We start from the raw sequence: 19,851 nt of genomic DNA on the forward strand, positions 1-19,851 counted from the left end.
GTCTGTTGGGGGGGGGGGGGGGCGGAGCTTTCAGATCTCTACCTTAAACACTGTGATACAGTAAAGAATCTCTCGGCTCCCAGGTCTCCTGGAGGCTCGACTTCAAACTTCTTTGGGGCAAACAGCCCGCAGAGAGGCTCTTGCGTGAGCACTCGTATTACAGGGAATCATCACGTCGTGGACAAGAACCAGGGAATACTTTACACAACATTTTGGAGAATTCTTTAGCCAAACAACCAAAACACTGTTGTTGTTGTAGCCTTCCTGATTTTGTGGCCAGATGAGAACAATGGATTTGTTATGCACAGGCTTTTTTGTTACAGGGTTTGCTATATATAATGGAGTTTTACCAGTTGGAATCCCTTTTCTGAAAGCAATCACTGTCACTTTCTGGTGTCTCATCATCAATTATGAAAGTATTGTGGGATGATTCATACCCTCCCCTTGTGAAGCTTTTTTCATCCTCTGTCTTATTGTTGTCTAAGTTGTTAATGCCTTGGGGTTGTTATTTACATTTGACATTTCCAAATATCTATAAGACTTTTTTTCTTGGGTAAAAATGGACATGACCTCTAATTCTGGCTACACCTGGCTCTACGCTGAGCCAGAATTCCTGTCCACATCTGGGGCCCTTATGGAAAGGGGCGTTCTATATTATGGCTACCGGCTATATGCAAAATCTACCCAAGAAATCAATTGAGGCTTTCCCAGCAGTTCAACTTCCAGACTGTCAAAAGCAGTTAGCATCAGAGTATCTGACGAATAACTTAATCAGAATTTTAGCACAGACGTGTTATCTATTCACACATTCAGCCTGGGCAAAACATATTAAATGTATTAGTCAGGGGCCTGCCAGTTATTAACCTTGGTTAAAGCTATTATAATGATCAGAGAAATGCTTTCATTTAAAGTTTCCCTGTTTGGAAGTCACAATTCCCTTTAAGTGGGGTAACCACTGAAACTAGTATTGCTGCCTTCAAGTTTTTTTGTGTATCGGTAACACACTTTTTTTTTTTTTAAAGTAGACTCCGCACCCAGCACAGAGCCCAAAACAGAGCTTGAACTCACGATCCTGAGATCACGACCTGAGTTGAGATCAAGAGTCGGACACTTAACTGACCGAGCCACCCAGGGGCCCCTGAGTAATTCACTTCCTTAGGTAATCTGAAAATGTTAACACTCGAGAGGATCCATAAAGGTTGTAATTGGGCCCTTTCACTTATTTTACACATTCAAAAGGCCTGACACAAATAGTATGATTTGTTTTTATTTTTTTTTAACATACATCTTTATTAATTAGTTGAATATTTACTAAACAGGTAATTTTTGCTACACATTGTTGTATGACTAAGGGGGTGGTGGAGAAAAATCAGTTACTACTTACTGAGTATAAGATTAGTAGGTAAACTATTTGAAGACACAACTTTCATGGAAAGGATGATAAGAAAAAAGGGCCTGACGGGCTGTTTGTTTCTGCCACATTGTGGACTAAAATTATACAAATAAGAAAGGAGGGACGAAAAGCACTGTCAGCTCCGAGACATGAGACTCACTGGATAATTACATGAAATGTTGCTAAAAGGTCTTATTTGCTCGGTTCTATAAAGCTAGTAAGCATTACCAAATATGTTGCTAGAGCAATCTCCAAAGGTATTATATGTTCAGCGTAGGATATATATTTAAAACAGATTTATTTTGGGAATTCCAAAATAACTAGTCCCATAATAGCAACAGAGCAATGAACATAAGACTGGCTTCTTCCATTTGCCTTTGTGTATGTGTGTTGTGTGTGTGCGTAAGTACGTGCGCACACGTGCGCACGCATGAATTACCCCCCTACATCTGGCTTTACTTGCTAAAATTCTTCTTCCTTATTCCTGCCAATTACTTTATTCTTTAGCTCCAAGAGACTGGCTTTTTTCCTACAAATATGAATTTAGCTTCTGAGTTAAAGCCGAGAGATACTCTTTTAAATATGTGCCCCATGACCTCTCATTTGGATTATTTTTTCAACTTGGCCTCAAAAACAGAATATGGAGCCAATCTCACTCTATTTAGCTACAACTACTATTGTCTCCTTGATTTCTGAGAAAGCACCATCCTCAGTCATTCTTCTACCTAAGAAACTATACCTTCACCCTGAATAATTTAGCAATCTGGGCTATGTTTTTACAGAGACCATAAAGAGAAGGCACTTGACTGTGAAGGTACAAACAATCAGATTTATCTAATTTCATATTCAAATCCTGCCAAGCCAGATTTTCTTTCACATTTGAATGAAACTTCCATGAAATGGAGAGAGAACTGAACCTGTGAAATAATCTGTGACTTGGAAAATGTATTTTGGGTTTGAAAATTATGCTGGTTCACTGGTATTCTGAAGAAATATCGAAGATGAATACAGCTATATACGGTCTATTTTTCAGTACGGTAAATATAATGACCTCGACCTCAACAGCACCAACACAATAATTGAAAGCCTCTTTAAAACGATTGGTATTAAGGAGGGCACTGGGTGTTATATGTAACTAATGAATCACTGAACACTGCATCAAAACCTAATGATGTACTATACAGTGGCTAAGTGAACATAATAAATAAATAAATAAAACGTAAAATTTAGCTCCTTGAGCTAGCAGAGCCATTCATTAACAACTAAAATGTGCTTGTTTTCTCTGCTTTTCTTTCTGTAAAATAATTTCATTTTCTTTATATCCCATTTTTAGTGATACCGCTCCAAAGTATGTGTGTATGCATTTAATTACCCTTACCATCCCCTTAATCTGAAACGAAAATGCCCATCAAAAATGTTTAATTTCAGGGTACCTGGGTGGCTCAGTGGGTTAAGCCTCTGCCTTTGGTTGAGGTCATGATCTCAGGGTCCTGGGATCGAGCCCCGCATCGGGCTCTCTGCTCAGCAAGGAGCCTGCTCATACACACCCCACCGCCTGCCTCTCTACTTGTGATCTCTGTCTGTCAAATAAATAAATAAAATCTTTTTTTAAATGTTTAATTCCATGGCCACTGAAAACAAAAAAGCCTGTTAGATATGGGCACCAAAATTGGGAATCTAAGTTTTTGTAGTCAACCCTTTTCTAACTTTATATTAATATAAACAAATCAAATTCAATACTTTGTGAATTAACTGAAGTACACAAAGAAGCTAAAGTTTTCATTAGATGTTAAAATTTGTGTCTACTAGTTTTGTAGGGGTGTTATGTATGATGGCTACTGGTTATATGCAAAACGCATCCAAGAAATCAATTTTGATTTAATAATGATCATGTTCTTCCATACTGGATATTAATAGTGTTTGTGGTTATTTTAAGTCTATTTCCTTTTTTTAAAAATATTTTATTTATTTATTTGACACAGAGAGATCACAAGTAGGCAGAGAGGCAGGCAGAGAGAGAGGGGGGAAGCAGGCTCCCTGCTGAGCAGAGAGCCCGATGCGGGACTCGATTCCAGGACCCTGGGATCATGACCTGAGCCGAAGGCAGAGGCTTAACCCACTGAGCCACCCAGGTGCCCTCTATTTCCTTTTATAATGGGGTCCATCCCCCTTCCCTAAACAGTTTTAATGTTTAAACCAGGGCACTCCTTTTAATTCTAATTAAATTTATAAGCCTCTATGACAATAACCCTAGAAGTTAAAGTATATGAACTTGCTGATCTATAGGTTTGACAGAACTCGAACATTGTCCACGTTACAAATGTTGGCTAGGACGATATTCGTCACACTGAGTTGATCGAGGAGTTCATCTAAACTTTAACATCCTTCCTATATTAGAACATGGGCTAGAGCTGTTAAGTCATATCACTGAAAATTAGACCGAAAATCGTCACATGCTAAAATCTGAGAAAGAGAACAAATGTGTACAAGAGTACCCCTGCATTTGACTGCTAAGTGTACGGAGCTTCTGAGGCCTTTTAACATAAACCGACCCCCCCCACACAGTCTGAAGTTAAAACATTTATCAGAACTGACTTTAATTCACTCAAACGATGTAAACTAACCTTCCATTAAACCACGGTCTATTTAAGCCCGGTGCCTAGAATGCTAAACCCAGAAAATCCTCTGCTGCCAGAAGATCCTACTTTTTACGATGCTTCCTTGCTTTGCGAAAAACATGTTCATTTTTCTCAACCTCAGTTTAACTGTTGGTAGACTTTATATGACTTACCTAAAAATCATTAGTCATTTCTCAAATTTTTGACTAATTATCTTATTTTTCTAAAGAGGTTTTGTGACTAACATAACATCATTTAAAAAAATAAAAATAGGGACGCCTGGGTGGCTCAGTTGGTTAAGCGGCTGCCTTCGGCTCAGGTCATGATCCCAGCGTCCTGGGATCGAGTCCCACATCGGTCTCCTTGCTCTGCAGGGAGCCTGCTTCTCCCTCTGCCACTCTGTCTGCCTGTGCTCGCACTCTCTCTCTCTCTCTCTCTCTGACAAATAAATAAATAAAATCTTTAAAAAAAAAAATAAAGAGGTTTAGGATTCCTAAAAATAGAACATTAAAATCTGGGCTTTTAGGAGCACGGTATTTACTCAAAGCGATTCCTGGTGGATTGTTTACTAGTTGCAAAAGAAAAAAAAAAAGAGCAAGAGCTATACGGTGGAAAATCAGACAACATCTTGATTGGATCATCAAAATTAACATGTGTGATAGGAGAAGAAACTTGGTAACTTTGAGGTATGTGTAAATAACCCAGTAGAGAAGTCAAAATCTGCCCCCGCATTTCAGATTTCAAGACAGACTGGGCCCCTGGGATCAGTAAGACATGCTGCCTCATTCCCATGGCATCAAGCTGACTCTCAGAGAGACCTGCTTTCTGATCTTGCATCTAATTTGCTAGGGTCGTCCCAAGACCATAAAACAAGGCAGTAAAATCACTCCTGTAAGTCCTCTCTAGAAACATGTGAATGGAAAAGGTTTGCTTGTCAAAGGATTTCTATTCGTCTTCATGTTAGTGCCCCCAACCCAGACACAACTCGAGCAACACCACGCACTCTGGAAACGGAAAAGTAGTGTTGATGAGAGGCTAAGTGATTAGGCAGGTAAAAAGACTGCCACTGAGTTCTGGAACATTCCAAAATCAAAGCGAAATGCTTTTGGTTTAGCTTTGAGTTTATTCTGTTTCTAGTATCTGCTATTACTCCTTTATTAAAACAGGTACTAGGATGTTATTAATATTTTCACATTTAAGAGCCTTGATTTTCTGCAGTTAATGTTTATTTATTTCAACCAGTTCTGAAATATGTATTATGAACAGCTTTATGCTATTAAATATTTATACTAAGAAGTTTTGAGGAACTCTCAAAAGCTTATGTGTAACTCATTATTGGTAAAGAAAAACCCAAGGTATGAACAAAGTTCTCGATGCATAATGAATAATAATTTCCTTACAGTTCCAGTAAGCCTTAGTTCTATCATCGACAAAAGTAAATATGTTATGAAATAATGGCTAATTATGATTCTCTGTGCCACAGATGGTTTCTCACTGCCACTTGAGCCCACATCAAGTCTGTCCCCCGTGGCAACAAGAAAAAAAAGGGGGGGGAGGGTGCAGTGCAGGAATTCAGAGATTAATCATGGAAAATAAATTACTATCTCTATAGCAATCACGACATGGAGGTATTGTTTCTTTATGTAATGGACAAGAGGGGGAAGAAACGGTAAAAAATGAAAAACTGAATTTCAAAGAAATGGAAGGATGTACCGGCAGAAATTCCAAAGTATACAAAGAAATGCAAGGAAATAAAATAAGAGAGCTTTCCCGAGAGTCAGCATTTTCCTTCCTCTCAAGAAACAGTCCTTCAGAAATATAAAGTCAATTTGTTTGCGAGAACAGGATAAGATGATCAGCATCAGATATTTCAGATAAAGGGCAAAGTGCATATGAGTTCATGGTTTCTGACTTCATGGTAGGGGCGGGGGTGGTTCTCAGTGCTATTCAGCAATCATTTTTCTTGGCCCTAGATCAGTGGTTTTCAACCCGAGCTACCCATTAGCATCAGCTGCAGAGTTTTAGAAAATATTCTTGCACAGACCACCCCCCTTTAGATATTTTGATATAATTGGTTTGAGTGTAGCACAGAGACTGGAATTTTTTTAAAGGTCCCCAGGTGATAGGTAGCTAAGTTGAGACTGGCTATCTGACTAAGAGTCAGCCAACTTTTTTTGGTAAAGGGTTAAAATAGTAAATAATTTTGCCTTTGTGGGCCCTCAGGGCTCTGTTGCAACTATTCAGCTTCGCTGTTGTAGCGTAAAAGCAGTCTGGGACCGTAAGTAAATGAATGGGTGTGACTGTGTTCCAATAAAACTTTATTTACAAAGATAGGTTATAGCCTGGATTGGGCTCATGTGCTGTGGCTTACACAGCCCTGGTCATTAGACCCTTTCCACGCCCCCTTTCCCAAAACAGCTGTTTCAACTCTTCACCCATGCCACCCCGGGGCCTCTGTTTTTCAGCCGGTGACCTCTCGGTCTGCTTCAATGGGAAGACACAGGGCATCTGGCTGGAAATCCCTCAACTTTCTTCCCCATCACCAGCCGGCTTTGTACACCTATGTCCATCTGCATCTGTCCTCATCTCGTTGGCTCCAATTGTAGAAGCGGGCTCCCTCTTACCAAGGTCAATCTAATCCCTTCACTTACACTCAATTCCGTCAGTCTCTTCAGCTCCTTCTGGACCCCATTTCCTATGTTTTTAATTGCTTCCTCTCGACTGGCTCTTTTCCTTCCCCTAACAAGTAGATTCAAGTGTCTTAACCAAATAACCCCAAAAGCATTCATCCCTCAATCCTGTGTCCTCCTCTAAATACTCACGTGTCTCCTGTTAGAAACGTCAGACCTACCGCCTCTACTTCCCCCTTCCCATTCACCCTCCTCGAGTCACCCACTACAGTCTGGTTTCTGTCTCCATGACTCCGCTGAAAGTGCTCTTGTCAAGATCACTGAAGACCTTCCTATGATAGAGTCCCAGGTCTTGTTTGACTTATTTTCTCCGAAGTATTTGACATTGCGGGCTCTTCTGAAAACTCTCTCTCATGCTATCTGCCTCCATTAGATCTGCTGCTGCCGCTGGCACTTGCGCGATGGTATTCCCTAATATTATTTGACAAACGCTCTTCTCTTCCTGTGCTGCATATTCTCTCGACTATTTCCACGCCAGCAACCGCCACCTACATGCAGGAGCTCCCACACTCTATCCCTAGCTCACATCTTTCTCCAACTCCACGTTCATATTTTCAAGGATCCATAGCAAGCTCCACTCGGGTACCTTCCTTCCCGGGTCTGCTTTCTCCTTTACTCTCCGTCATGGTTAACAGCTTCACCATCAGACCAGTTGCCAGAGGTAAGATTCTCCCTCTCCCCCGGGGTCCCTGCATAACCCGCCATTGTGCACATTTTAAAAAGCGTCTGTCCTACAGCTCCTTCACTGTCATCTGTGTGTAGTGAGTGGCGAGCCTACATGTTGGACTACCCACGGGGGTCCTGCGTTCTCTCCAAATCCAGTCGGCCACCAAATCCTGATGATTCTACCTCTGAAACAGCTCACGAGTACACGTCCCTTTGGCCAATGCCATTGCCGATGCTCTAAGGCAGCCCTTAGTCATTCCCCACCAAGATGATTTTCAGTAACGTCCTAATAGATTTTTTTTTTTTACTTGCCCATGTCAGTAGTCCCCACTTGCTTATTTTTGCTCCCTCCTTAGGTCACCGACCAAACCCGTTTTCTTTTTGCTAAGTGGCACTTAACAGAACTGTCTACAACGTTTCAGCGGTAGAAGTGCCATGGTTTCATGTAAGAGCAGTGCGATCCTCTCTCTTTTGATGAGGCATAATGTTTCCTGTCACTTTTTGGTCACAATGACACAAGATGCGGACGTTACTAAGACAGATTCTATCCTGATGGCATCTGGGCACCATACTTGAAATGATAACGAAATGGGTGATCAGCATGGTGAAGGGACTCCAAACCACGACCCAGGAGGAGTAATAAGAAGTGGAAAATCTATCCTGGAGAAAATTCAGATTCTTTGCTGGAGCACACTAACTGGATCTTTTTCCCTATGTGAACTCCAGGGTTCAATGATGTCAGTCAGACATTTTTCCTCCTTAATGAAAACACAGTTTCTTTTCCTTAATAGGAAATGCTCACTTAAGGTTCCTTTTCCTTTCATGGGGAATGCTCACTTAAGGTTCCTTTACCTTAATGGGAAATGCATACAAAGTGTCCCACATTTCGCTCTCAGCTTGCCCATCAGAGAGAGAAAGGAAGCCCACCGATCTACAATGCTGATTCCTCCTGGGAAGTCTTCTTTAGAAATGAGCTCATGTTGGCATTTACCTACTTGCTAAAATGATGGTCAATTCAAACGACAGGCTATGAATTTTTGACATCGGTTCCTTACATGTAATACCAAATACCCTCATTTTCTTGAGTGGCGACACCTGACATATCACTTAACATGACTTTTTCCACACTCTAACTTAAAGGTTATTGCCAAAATTAAATTTATTGTTGCAAGATTTAAAAAAATCCAACCTTCCGGATTCTTGACCAGTAATTATTTCCTAATGATAAGTTTCTGTCCCGTCTGGTATTCACCTTCCCAAAAGTAGGCCTCGTATATTCCATTCCTTCCCATGCCTGCACAGTGGTTTCAGAGAACAAGCATTTCTTTCATTAAACACCTACCTTTGTATCTGGCCCTGTTGAGGCAGTCTGCGGGTCTAAATGAGGTTAATTAAAATCCTACATTATTACATTCTCTTACCTTAACTCACGGATCTGAAAAACAAATCCTCTTTCCTATCCTTTATAATAATAGCAACGTATTAATGAGTGACCGATTCCACGAATATAGTGATAAATCCAAATTTCGCCTTTGTAAAAATCGTAAAGCCCCCGCATTTATTCAACAAGACCACTGCTGTGGCCTGATAAGACGCGGACAGTGACCAGGGTTGGAGGGTTCTGCTGGTGACTGACCGTCTATGGTAACGTTACCACTCAGGCCGACTGGGGACCAGGTTTCTCCAGCCATGGTAATAGCCTCCTTGAAGGTTATCTAGTAGGAAGTCTGACAAGCAGTTCTCTCCATTTTAAATATCCTACCCTCTTCTGAAAATACGTGCAACTTGAAATGAAGATTACAAAGTATTCCTGGATTAAGTGGTCTCCCGTAATCGGTAACTAGGTCTACTGGTAAGAATGAGATCCTGGCTCTGAGAACTGTACTGTTTCTGCCTGTATTTAAATGTGAAACATATTTTAAAAAAAGCTTTCTAGTTTGGCCTTGCGTTCCTGACTGAATTGTTATCTACATTGTTTACATATTTCCTGGGAAAAGCAGGAATTTGCACACAGGGAGAGGTTGAAATGTGCCCGAAGGAAAAAGGGTAGAGACAGCAAATGTGACCTAGTTGAACGGAAGATAAGGAACAGAGATAGTTCCAGAACTGTCTTTCATGTCCTAGAGTTCATTTGACGAAGAGGTCTCCTTCGTTTCTTTAGGAGGAAACATGGATACATATATATTGAATTGCCAAGCAGGAGAGCAAGACAGAGCATTCTATGACATGCTATGTAAACTAATAACCCAAATGTCATCATATGCGCAAAGAAAAAGTTTAGTGGATCTTTGATTTTATACCAAAAATGTTAGCCTCAAGTGATTAACTAGCAATAGAACTTTCCCTGGAAGTTGATTTGTCCTTTCAAATGAGATCTTTCCATCAAAAACATTCTTCCTCATCACAGAAATCTGCAATAACACATATGCAACATGTTTTATTTCACATCAGATGAAACCCGATGCTCAAAGCATGAGTACCATGAAAGGCTTACCGAGGTGTACAGGTATCCCTCGCTGTTCATTGCCAAATACAGCTTGGTTTGAACTCCTTGGATGGCCACCACTCGAAGACCCACAGGGATGAGGTTAAACAGAGCTGGAATCAAAAAGAATGCGAAAGCGATGTTATCATTCTGAATTCCATAGCTTTACAACGTTCCCAGCAGGTGTGGCCCTCCAAAAGTAATGTGTGTTGGGTAAAACAATGTCTGTGTATTTACACATAGATAGATAGGGCCTCTTCTCCCTTTTAGTGTGCTCGGTGTCTGGCATGAGTGGGGCTGTGCCATGGCCACATACTGTTAGACACCCTGGGGAAATGGGAGACAAGCCCGTGGTTTGTGTAGTGTCGGAAGTAGGGAATCCCGATGCTTTTGGAGAGCTACAGTTTCAGGAACTGGTCTATATATTAAATGGCTTTATCCTCAACGAACTATTTTAAACAGCTCCCCTAGATGACAGCTAAAATTCACAGACATGGTTATGATCTACCAGTTGGGGAGAGATTCCTAGAATCTTAGAAAAGATACTAGTCTAACTCCCTCATCTAAATTATCTGTATTATTTCCAATGCAACAACCCAAAAATAAATCCGGGCCTTGAAAAAAAGAAGTCATTTTGTAGTCTTATGTTCCCAGAGTAGTATTTCAGTATTTCTTAAAGAACCAACATTTTCCAAGATAGGGTTGGGGAGGGGGGCAGTGCCTAGCTTTTCACATCTAGTAGCAAAGGTGAAAAGAATACCAATAATGAACTTAAAAGGTTTGTTTGTTTATTTAGCAAAATAGTTGTAAGTAGGCAGCCAGCTGGTACCAAAGAGGCCTTCATTTCTCCATTTGAAGGTTTGATTGCGTGAAACTTACACCCAGCCTCTCCTCACAATCACACACCACTCACTGGAGAAAACCAGTGGGCGTCCTCCCCCTACCAGCTGTCTACTCCCTCCTACACTGGGAATAAAAATAAAACAGTACATTTTTAAAACGTAGTGCTTGCCACACACATCTTTTGAAGCTAGCCTGTGCACCTTTCAAGAGTCATAGACCAATGTTGATGATTGTTGCCTTGGTGTGTAAGTTTGCTGAAGAGGATACATCGGTCTGCTATCATTTCTGTGAGCAAGAATGTAAAAGAGTCACCACGTGGGTAAGGACAGCTTTTCTGAGATCTCTTACCTTGAAGCATATCTATCCTGCTGTAGTAGGTGGGGCAATATGGGTGAAAAATATTAGTGAGGAACTGAACACTCCTTGGGGAAGCCTACAATGTATATTTCCCTTAAAATCAGGGTGCTACCAGAGAGGAGCGAGGACATATTGTACAGTTCAAAATACAAGTGTTCCCACCACATGCCACTGACGGCAGCTCGTTCAATGCTCATCGTATTAAAAGCTGTGCCCTTCTGTTATGTGAGGTAAAGGAAAGTGATCGCACAGATTGCAAGCCAGGATCGCATGCTATATTTGACAATGCAATGCACAGGAAAGGAGTCTGTCTCTTTGCTTGTGTATATATCTCTTTCTGTTGATGATGCCTTGCTCGCAGAGGTGCTCAACACACATCTGCGGATTGACAGCAATCGGAACGGTGACAACATGACAATATGATACTTTTGGAATGCGCCAGTTCACAATCCCATTACATAAAAGTTCTTGTTTAAAAAAAAAAAATCTGAGATCTAAAAAACCAACCGAAAACTTCCATATGGGTTTGGTGTAAAAGCCATTACCACAGTGTACCACCAGGCAAGTAGAAAACCAGCCTGTGTCTGAATCCTAGTTTAGTTATAGTCATAGAGGACAGGGCGTAATAAATAAAATTCAGAACTGTGTCTAGAACCTCGTTTATCACAACACTCAGAGCCTCCTTAGTTCTCTTAATGCAGCTTGTAACAAGCAAAAAAAAAAAAAAGGTAAGAAGAGAGAGAAAAAGATTTGATCTTCACCACGTGCCTCAACATCTCTGGTGTGGGTTTTAATGAGCAATAAAATGCTTGAATTCCAAACGTCAGATAGCAGGAGGTAGAAGAGAAGCAAAATCCATCAGTAATCCATGCCCGGGATTATCTATTCCTGATTAATGGTGTTAACTATAGAGGAGAACATGAATTTTTCACTATGCACCATAAATTTCTGTGACACCCCATTCAAAAATAAAAATCAGCACTCTAAAACAAAAACAAAAAAACAACTGAAGGAGGCAGCAAAAGTAGACAGCAGCTAGTCATCCTAGTTCAGTCTTTTCTTTTCTTTAGACATTCAAGATAGATCATAAACTGGGTCGGTTGAAAGTGTAAAGGGTCAGACTTTCCAGATAAAAACGCGAAGAAATTACATCAGGGGTAAGCTTGGGCAGAATCGATATTTTCCTATGTGCCTATGTTTCTCTAAATCTGGAGTACTTCCTCCTGGACACAAGATATCATTTCAATTAGGATGAAACTATTCTACATATGAGAATAAAACAACTGATTTCATTTGTGTACCTAAAACACATTCATTAAATACCAAAAATCTCTTCTTCCCTCTCTGTCAAAGTTTCGCATAGGCTTTTAATAAATAAAAGGGCTTTTGTTTCTTGTTTATTCTACTGTGTCTACATAAAACCAATTAAACTCCGTCTGCTACCTTGAACAGGACCATTTTCTCAGAGACATGCATAAGTTGACACTTAAGGTTTACTGGATACACACTGGATACAAACTGGATACACACATCCTTCTCCATTAGCTGGGCTAAGGTCAATTGTTCAAAGGGAGCAATTAATAGAAGTGTATCTTACTGCAGATTGGGGAGACCTGACACACTGAACTAGTAACACTGCCGGAGATTTGCAGGGAAAGTTGCCTATTCTTTTCAAATAGCCCTCATTGCACCCAAGGCGGATAATAATAAAACTGCTGCCACGAAATGTCTATCAACTTTTCCTTTTTAGGGGGAAATACATAATTTACAATGGCTGGTTTGCTCATGATGAGATTTTATTGAACTGACATCTACCATTGTAATAAATTTATCAAGGGTCAGCTTAAATGCATAATATCAAACATACGTTTTTAGGAATAAATCTAGTTGGGTAAACGTGAATGAATGTGTTTCATCGTGATTATGCTTATCCCCACAGAATGAAAATATCATCAAATCATTTTGAACTAAATGAGAAAAAAAATGACAAAAGGTCCTAAAAAGTATTAAAAACAAAACAAAAAGGGCGCCTCGGTGGCTCAGTGGGTTAAAGCCTCTGCCTTCAGCTCAGGTCATGATCCTGGGATCCTGGGATCGAGCCCCGCATCGGGCTCTCTGCTCAGCGGGGAGCCTGCTTCCCTTCCTCTCTCTCTGTCTGCCTCTCTGCCTACTTGTGATCTCTCTCTGTCAAATAAATAAATAAAATCTTTTAAAAAAATAAAAATAAAAAAACAAAACAAAAAAAATAAACACAGTATCAGGAATACGTGTTAAGGAAACACTACATAAACGAGTTACCGTTGAAAAAACAACTTGTATTCTTGTTCTACTCATTTAAAATAATTAATGAATGTCAAGGAAATTGACTGGCTTTCGAGAAAAAAAAAAAGAATAAATTTACACGGCTAGACTTCCATTGTAATGATGATCATGTGAATAATCATTTTAATCATGAAACAAGACTGTTTCCTGATGACTTATGCCCTACAATATCCTCACTGGGGAAGATTAGCTAGTCCCCTGGCCTCTGGTCACATTCAGCGTCTGGGGAAGGGTCAAGCCCCACAGACCTGCTATTTCTTTTGAGGTACTTTTCACTTGAATGCTTCATGTTCTGGTAATACTTACCACCGTCGCTCTCCCACTTATTATTTCATTCTGCCTAAACACTGATTCTGATAATCAGGCTAACACTTGTTCAAGGTCTTAGAGTATCTTTAGTACACAGAAATGCCATTCATATCAGTCAGAGGTATAAGACAACCAAAGGCAGAAGCTATGAATACACAGGAATTGAAGAGTAAAACCTACTACGGGATTTAAAGCTCCGCTGTAGGGAACAGAGTCTTGATTTACGTACATATATGTGTGTGCCTGTGTGTGTATATATATGTGTAAGTGTGTGTTTATCCTAAAAGGACTGCCTAGCGTGTGATCTTGATACATTTGGCACATCGCTGTTCACAAAACACAACCAATGCACTGATTTTAAAGTTTTTCCTTTTCAAGAAACACATGTGAACACTAGAACCAAAATAATTTTTTTCTCTGATTTTAATGTAGGGAAGATGTTACAAATAGATGGGGGGAAAACTTGACTGGGTGGGGGGGAGTTCATGGGCAACTAATCGTAAACTTCCTTTCAGTAATGCCCAATGGACCCATTTTGCGGAAGCACTTATGAAAACAGACCGGCTCACAACCCCTCTCCCCCCAATTCCTTCCCTAGACACTGATCTGCACCTAAAATTTATCGGAATGTTTTCTAGCTGATCTTTATGTGCTAATGTCTGTTACACGATTACAGTAAAACTCTCTATTCACATTTGACTAAGTTTTTCAAACAGAAGAGTATGCACAAAACAACATCTAAGATACTCACTGTAGAACTTGAACATTGCAAGAGTAACACAGCATTTTGCAAAAACAGTGAACCATTCAGTATGGATGTTTCTCATCCTTGGTACCACCAGGGCTTTCTTCAAGGGTAATTAAAGGTGACTTCCTCTTGGGGTCATAGCTTGGCCATCAGCCCAGGAAGCATTATTAAAAGGTGAGAAACTCTTTTGACACCTAACACTGGGACCCCTGTCTATGGCTTTGCTGTCTGCAGCCGACCATCTCTCAAAATGCTGCAGGGGACTCGTTAGCCTTCTCGCTGGCTTTCCTTGGCTGTTTTCTTAGCCGATAGAGGAGATGTTTCTAGGAAATTATCAAAGCCTGCAGGAAGTGCAATATAAATCAGGGAAAACAGAGAATGAATTGTGAGAACCAGGTGTTTTGGCCTCTTGGAACAGTTAATGGGTCTGCAGAAATCTTCCAATGGCAAGAAAACACCAATTATTAGGGAAGAGAGGGCTTCACTGTTTGTGAGTTTGTTTTTATAACTTCCGATAAATAAAAGCATACATGATCAAAAGGTTATGTAACATCTTATAATCACATTATTTCAATAATTAGAAATAAAATGACTTTATTTTTGATGTGTTTCCTTTATTAGGTTCACCGTGATGGTCCCAACTTGGTCTTTACTCAAACCATGGTTTAAAAAAAAATAAATAAAGCACTAAGAGAAATCCCTTCACCCACCTGTGGACGTATCTCAATTGTTAAAATCCCAATTAGTCTCAGAGTTATCAGTGTGTGTGGAGGGGCGGGGGGGGGGGGGAGCAGAAGTGAAAGCTTGTAATGATGAATTCTCATGACACGAAACCACTCCTCCCTCTTGGGATGAGACCGGTTCTTAAGAGTAGAGATAACGTGCTATTTCAGGATCAGTGTGTGGGAGAGTAAATTTTCTGTGGGGAAAAAGTAATAAAATCCAAAGGACAGCCATAAATCTATCCAGATTACCATGGAGATGACATTTGGATGGTTCTTCAGATGGTGTCAGCATTATTTGCTATAGTTCACTATTTTACATATTTTCACATTCAACTTCCCTTAGGTTAACCTGCACCAACAGTGTGGAAGTGTTGACTGTATTTTTGCCTTTGGGTGAGAAATTCACAAGGGTTGTTAATTTCAAAATAGTAATAATCACAAAGAAAACACACAAGGTCAACAGGCGCTGGGAGATCCTATTTATTTCGCGGTCACTTACTGTAAGTGCTGTCCTCGTCTTTTGTGCCATCGATGGTTCCATCTGCCTGCAGCTGCAAGTGGTAACCTTGGCGGCTGTAGAGTTTGGTAACTATGCCCTTAAGCTGAGGCTCTGCGAAGAGAAGGAGGATTTGGATCAGTCGGAAAGTTGTGCTTATGCAGTTGAAAAGACTCAGAAGTCAAAATTCTGATTTCATTTACAAACTTTAGTGGAAAAGGTCACAACACAACTTTAAAGAGTCCTCTGAAAGGAAACAGGCAAACAAACTCCCAAGTTTCGGAGGGAATCTCCAAGCTGAAGAAAGCTTTGATTTCTACCTCGTCACCTTGGTAAAGCCCTAAAGCTTCCGAGTGGGACTCTAGCTCACTGAGCGTTCGGAACAGGTTGGCAAACGGCATGTTCTGCCTTTTAACGATGTGCCACTTCTCATGAGGAAGAAGAAGGAGAAATACAAAGATAATTTCCAGCGGTTTGACAACCAGGGACCAAAAACACACTCACAAAGACTTCTCTCAGCATTATCGCTCTTCGAATAACTAGTCCCCTCCATTCTGAGAGCGTTGAAAATGCATAAATAATCTGAAAGCCCATCAAAAAGGACTTACATTTGGAAATTGGAGCTGTGATACAAAGAAAAGGGGAGAGGAGGGGAAAAAAATCCATTACCATACCCTATCGTGTCAGTTATCCTTAAGGGAAAAAGGGGGGAGGAACAGGAAATTAATTTATACAGCAATATGAGTATCTAAACACGGGTTCTCAGTTACAATGATTTTCAATTATGAATCACCACAGATTTAATAAAGTACCTAATTTACCAGTAAGAGCCACGTTATCCAAAATTTGATTTTAACTGAATGCAGATACCTGCACCGAAGTCATATGTATGTGATCATTCAGGCCACATAATCATGCTTTGCAACTGCTTCAGCCTTTTTAAAACAAGCCCAATTCACAGCGAATGCCTTGCAAACTTCGTGCAAACAGAAAATGGATGTCTGCCTTTCCAGTCCATAGTGTGTGGAACACATACAGAGAGAACAAATTGATGAGTAAGTCTGAAATTCAGTATTATTTAGCTCGTTGAAAGTAAGAAAACAGCGTAAAGGATGCATTCGGGGAAGAACGGCCAAATAAGCTGTATGTTCGCCTTGAAGCTCTACCTTGACGCAACCTAACACCTAGAGCTGTGTGAAATTTCCCCTGGCACCGGGATACCGCGCTACTCTTCTCACGGAATAGGTTCCAAAGGACCTACAATCTGGCTGTGAGTTTGAATTCTCTCTTCAATCCAGCATTTTAGTAGCAAGTAACCAGTTTCACGAGTCTAACCAGATCACTAAGCTCTTGGCCACAAGGTTCTAGGAATCCACTCCCCCCTCTCCAGCAAATATTTCAAGGGTGCACCACAAGTCAAGTCTGTCCCGATAGGCTCAGAAGTGATCGAAGAAACAGAATGCCTAGAGAGCCGAAGCCCACGGCGTTGGGGGGCGGAGGGGGGGTGGAAGCTGGATCAGGGGAAGGGTCAGAGCTGCAGGGGTAAAGGCAAAGGAGGGTTTCCCCGGGTTCGCTAGGGCGGGCGGTGGTGTCTGCCCAGCTCGGCGCCCGCAGTTTCCACGCCACACACACAGACACACACACGGCGGCCACGTCTGGGTCACGCGTGCCAGAGCCCCCGGGCGTGCACACACGGGGCACGTCTGAAGCTGAGGGCGCGCCCCCCCGCCGGCTCTGGCCCCGGGCTCTGCGCCTGTCCCACGGCAGTTGCAATGCAGCAAGCCAGTTACCGCTACGAACGCGGCGAGAAAGCCATCGCTTCCCACGCACGCACACCGGCTAGGTGGCCGCATCCGCACCAGATGGGCCCCCGACAAACTCACCTACGCTTACATACACGCCCTCCAGCCCCTTCCACACTCGTAAAGTATGGGGGGGAAACCCCAACCCAACCCAGCCCAAGCCGGCCAAGCGCCCCTTCCAACCTGGTCTCCTTCTGCGCCTCTTCTTGGAGCCGAAGAGTTTGACCCGGGAAAAGACGTTTAACTTGTTTTTGTCGCAGCTGGTCTTGCCTTTGCTGGGGCTGCTGACACACTTGCAGGCGTTGGATTTCTCGCGCTCGCGGGCTTGTCTCTTCTGACGGATCAGCGAGCTGGCGATAGCCGCCGCCATGGCCACGACGCCCACCACCACCACTTCTTTGGCGGCCCCTCTCCGGCTTCGCCTTCGCCTCCGCCTCCCGCTCCTCCGCGGCGCGTCCGCTCGGTCTCGCGCCGCGGCCGCCCTCGTCTCCCCGGCCGGCGCTCGCCCGGGCTTCTCGGCGCTCGGCCCGTCAGCCGAGGAGGGGGCTCAGCATGCCGTCCGGGCTCCTGCGGCGGGGGTCCGGCTCCCGCGCGGGCGGGCGGGCGGCCTGGGTCCGAGCCGACGCCACAGCCCCGGGCCGGGATCGCGGCGAGACTGGCGGCGGAGGCAGCGCGGCGCGGCTGCGTGCGCTCGGCCCCTGCGCCCCGAGGACACTGTGCGAGTCCAAGTGGCTCGGGTCGGAGTTTGGCGGCACCCCCCGCCCTGTGCCGCGCGGAGGGGGCCGGAGCGGGGAGGCGGGCGGAGGGAGCGGCGCGGGCGGGAGAGAGGCCGCGAGCGCGGGCGGCGGGAGGGGGGGGGGAGGAGGCAGCGCGCGGGGGAGCGCGCCCTCGCCCTGGCCCCTCCGAGCCTCCGACTAGTCCTTGCAACTTCGGGGCCTGACGATCGGGAAAAGTTGGCCCGTGCCGGCTGGCCGACGGGGATCAAACAGGTAACGGCCTCGCATCTCGGCGGCGGCGGCGGTGGCGGCGGCGGCGGCGGCGGCGGCGGCTGCTCTGGGCGCGGCACAGGCTCTGCATAGCAATCCGGTCGCCGCAGGCACCCTCCGGAAGCGCGCCGCGGCCTCCCCGAGGCCCCCCTCCCCCGGCGGCCCCTCCCTCCCGGAGCCCAGCCCGCGGGCTCCCCGCCGCCCCGCCCCGCGAGGCCCCGGCGGGCCGCGCCGCCGAACACCTGTAGGGGCTCCCGCGCTGCCCCACCGCCCGCGGCTTCCTGCCCTCCTCTTCCAGAGCGGAGCTGCGCGGGGAGGCCGGGATGCAGGGGGCCCCGGGAGGAGGTCGTGGGGCCGGGGGAGCCGGGGGTTGCCTGGAGGTGGGGGGCGGTAGGGGGGGCGGCTGTTTCGTTAGTGTTGGACTCTTAGCGGGCCACACTGCCCCGGGCTGGCGCCCCTGGGAAGTTCGCCAGACCCCCGCGCCCCCGCCCGGGTCTGCGACTCACAACAGCCCCCTCCCCCCAACACACACACACCCGCCGAGGCATTTCGCGCGGCGACACTTGCAGCCCTCCGGGAGAGAGGCCAGGGCTCGAAGACCGGTTCAGCCCTCGCGGCGGCGGCGGCGGCGGCGGCGGCGGGCACTGCAGAGCTGCGCCCGCACACCACGCTGCCACCCAGCGGTTTTCGCTGACTTTCCATTACAGGCCAAGATGTGCGGTCCGAACCCCGCTTTTCCTCCCGCCCCAAATCATTGCTTTGAGAGCTTGGGTGGTGTACAGAAAGCGGTGTTGGGGAAACGCGGCGCCGAACCTCGTTATTGAAGCCCTGGCCCCATCTCCAATCTCCTAACTTCTTTCTTTCTTTTTTCCCTGCTCCTCCAGATCTAGCAGCCTCTCTCCTTCCAATTCAGGAACCAAGTCTGGCTTTTTGCTCGCCTCTCTCTATTCACAGGTTCTGTCCTTTCCCTGTTCTATATTTTAACCTGGAGAAGAAAGAGGAGTTTCGAGGTCAAGAATGCAACAAAGAGAATGATCCATCCACAACCCCATCTTCAAAGGGGCACTACTCTTTTACTCTTTTACTTGTTTTCTAACGCCAGAAAGGAAGCTGCCAAGAGTAGGGCTGCTCTGTCTGGGGGCTGCCACTACACTCCTTACTGGACCTCTCCCTCCCCCCTTCCCAGATCTTTTCCAAATTGATACAGACGCAAACAGAACCAAATGCCCAGACCCCCGTCCTTCTTTTCTTGCCTGAGCTCCCAACTAGGAGACTCGTTCAGCCTTCTTAGCCCATCCGAGCTGTATCACCTGACCCTTCTGGAGATTTCCCTGCTCCAGAGGGGAAACTGCTGCCACCTCCCCCTTCCACTTGTCCCCAGTCTTGAAATGTCTGTGGCGCTATGGGAAGC

General features: G+C 44.3%; 1 protein-coding gene across 5 annotated transcripts in view; it reads right to left on the reverse strand.

Annotated features, from left to right (window-relative positions):
* Window positions 1–19,851, reverse strand: part of FGF13 (fibroblast growth factor 13) — a 492,131-nt gene that overhangs the window by 48,499 nt on the left and 423,781 nt on the right. For 4 of the 5 annotated variants that reach the window (XM_080831360.1, XM_080831364.1, XM_080831363.1 and 1 more), the window contains 2 exons: window positions 15,656–15,766; window positions 9,862–9,965 (listed from right to left, as the gene is read on the reverse strand). In XM_080831360.1, coding sequence (XP_080687486.1) covers window positions 9,862–9,965; window positions 15,656–15,766 — 215 coding nt within the window. Of the gene's footprint in view, window positions 1–9,861; window positions 9,966–15,655; window positions 15,767–17,637; window positions 17,881–19,851 lie in introns of those variants that run through there. The other variant, XM_080831362.1, reaches the window with a different exon arrangement.

Source organism: Martes martes (assembly GCF_963455335.1).
Source record: "Martes martes genome assembly, chromosome: X".
In the NCBI taxonomy this organism is placed as follows: Eukaryota; Metazoa; Chordata; class Mammalia; order Carnivora; family Mustelidae; genus Martes; species Martes martes.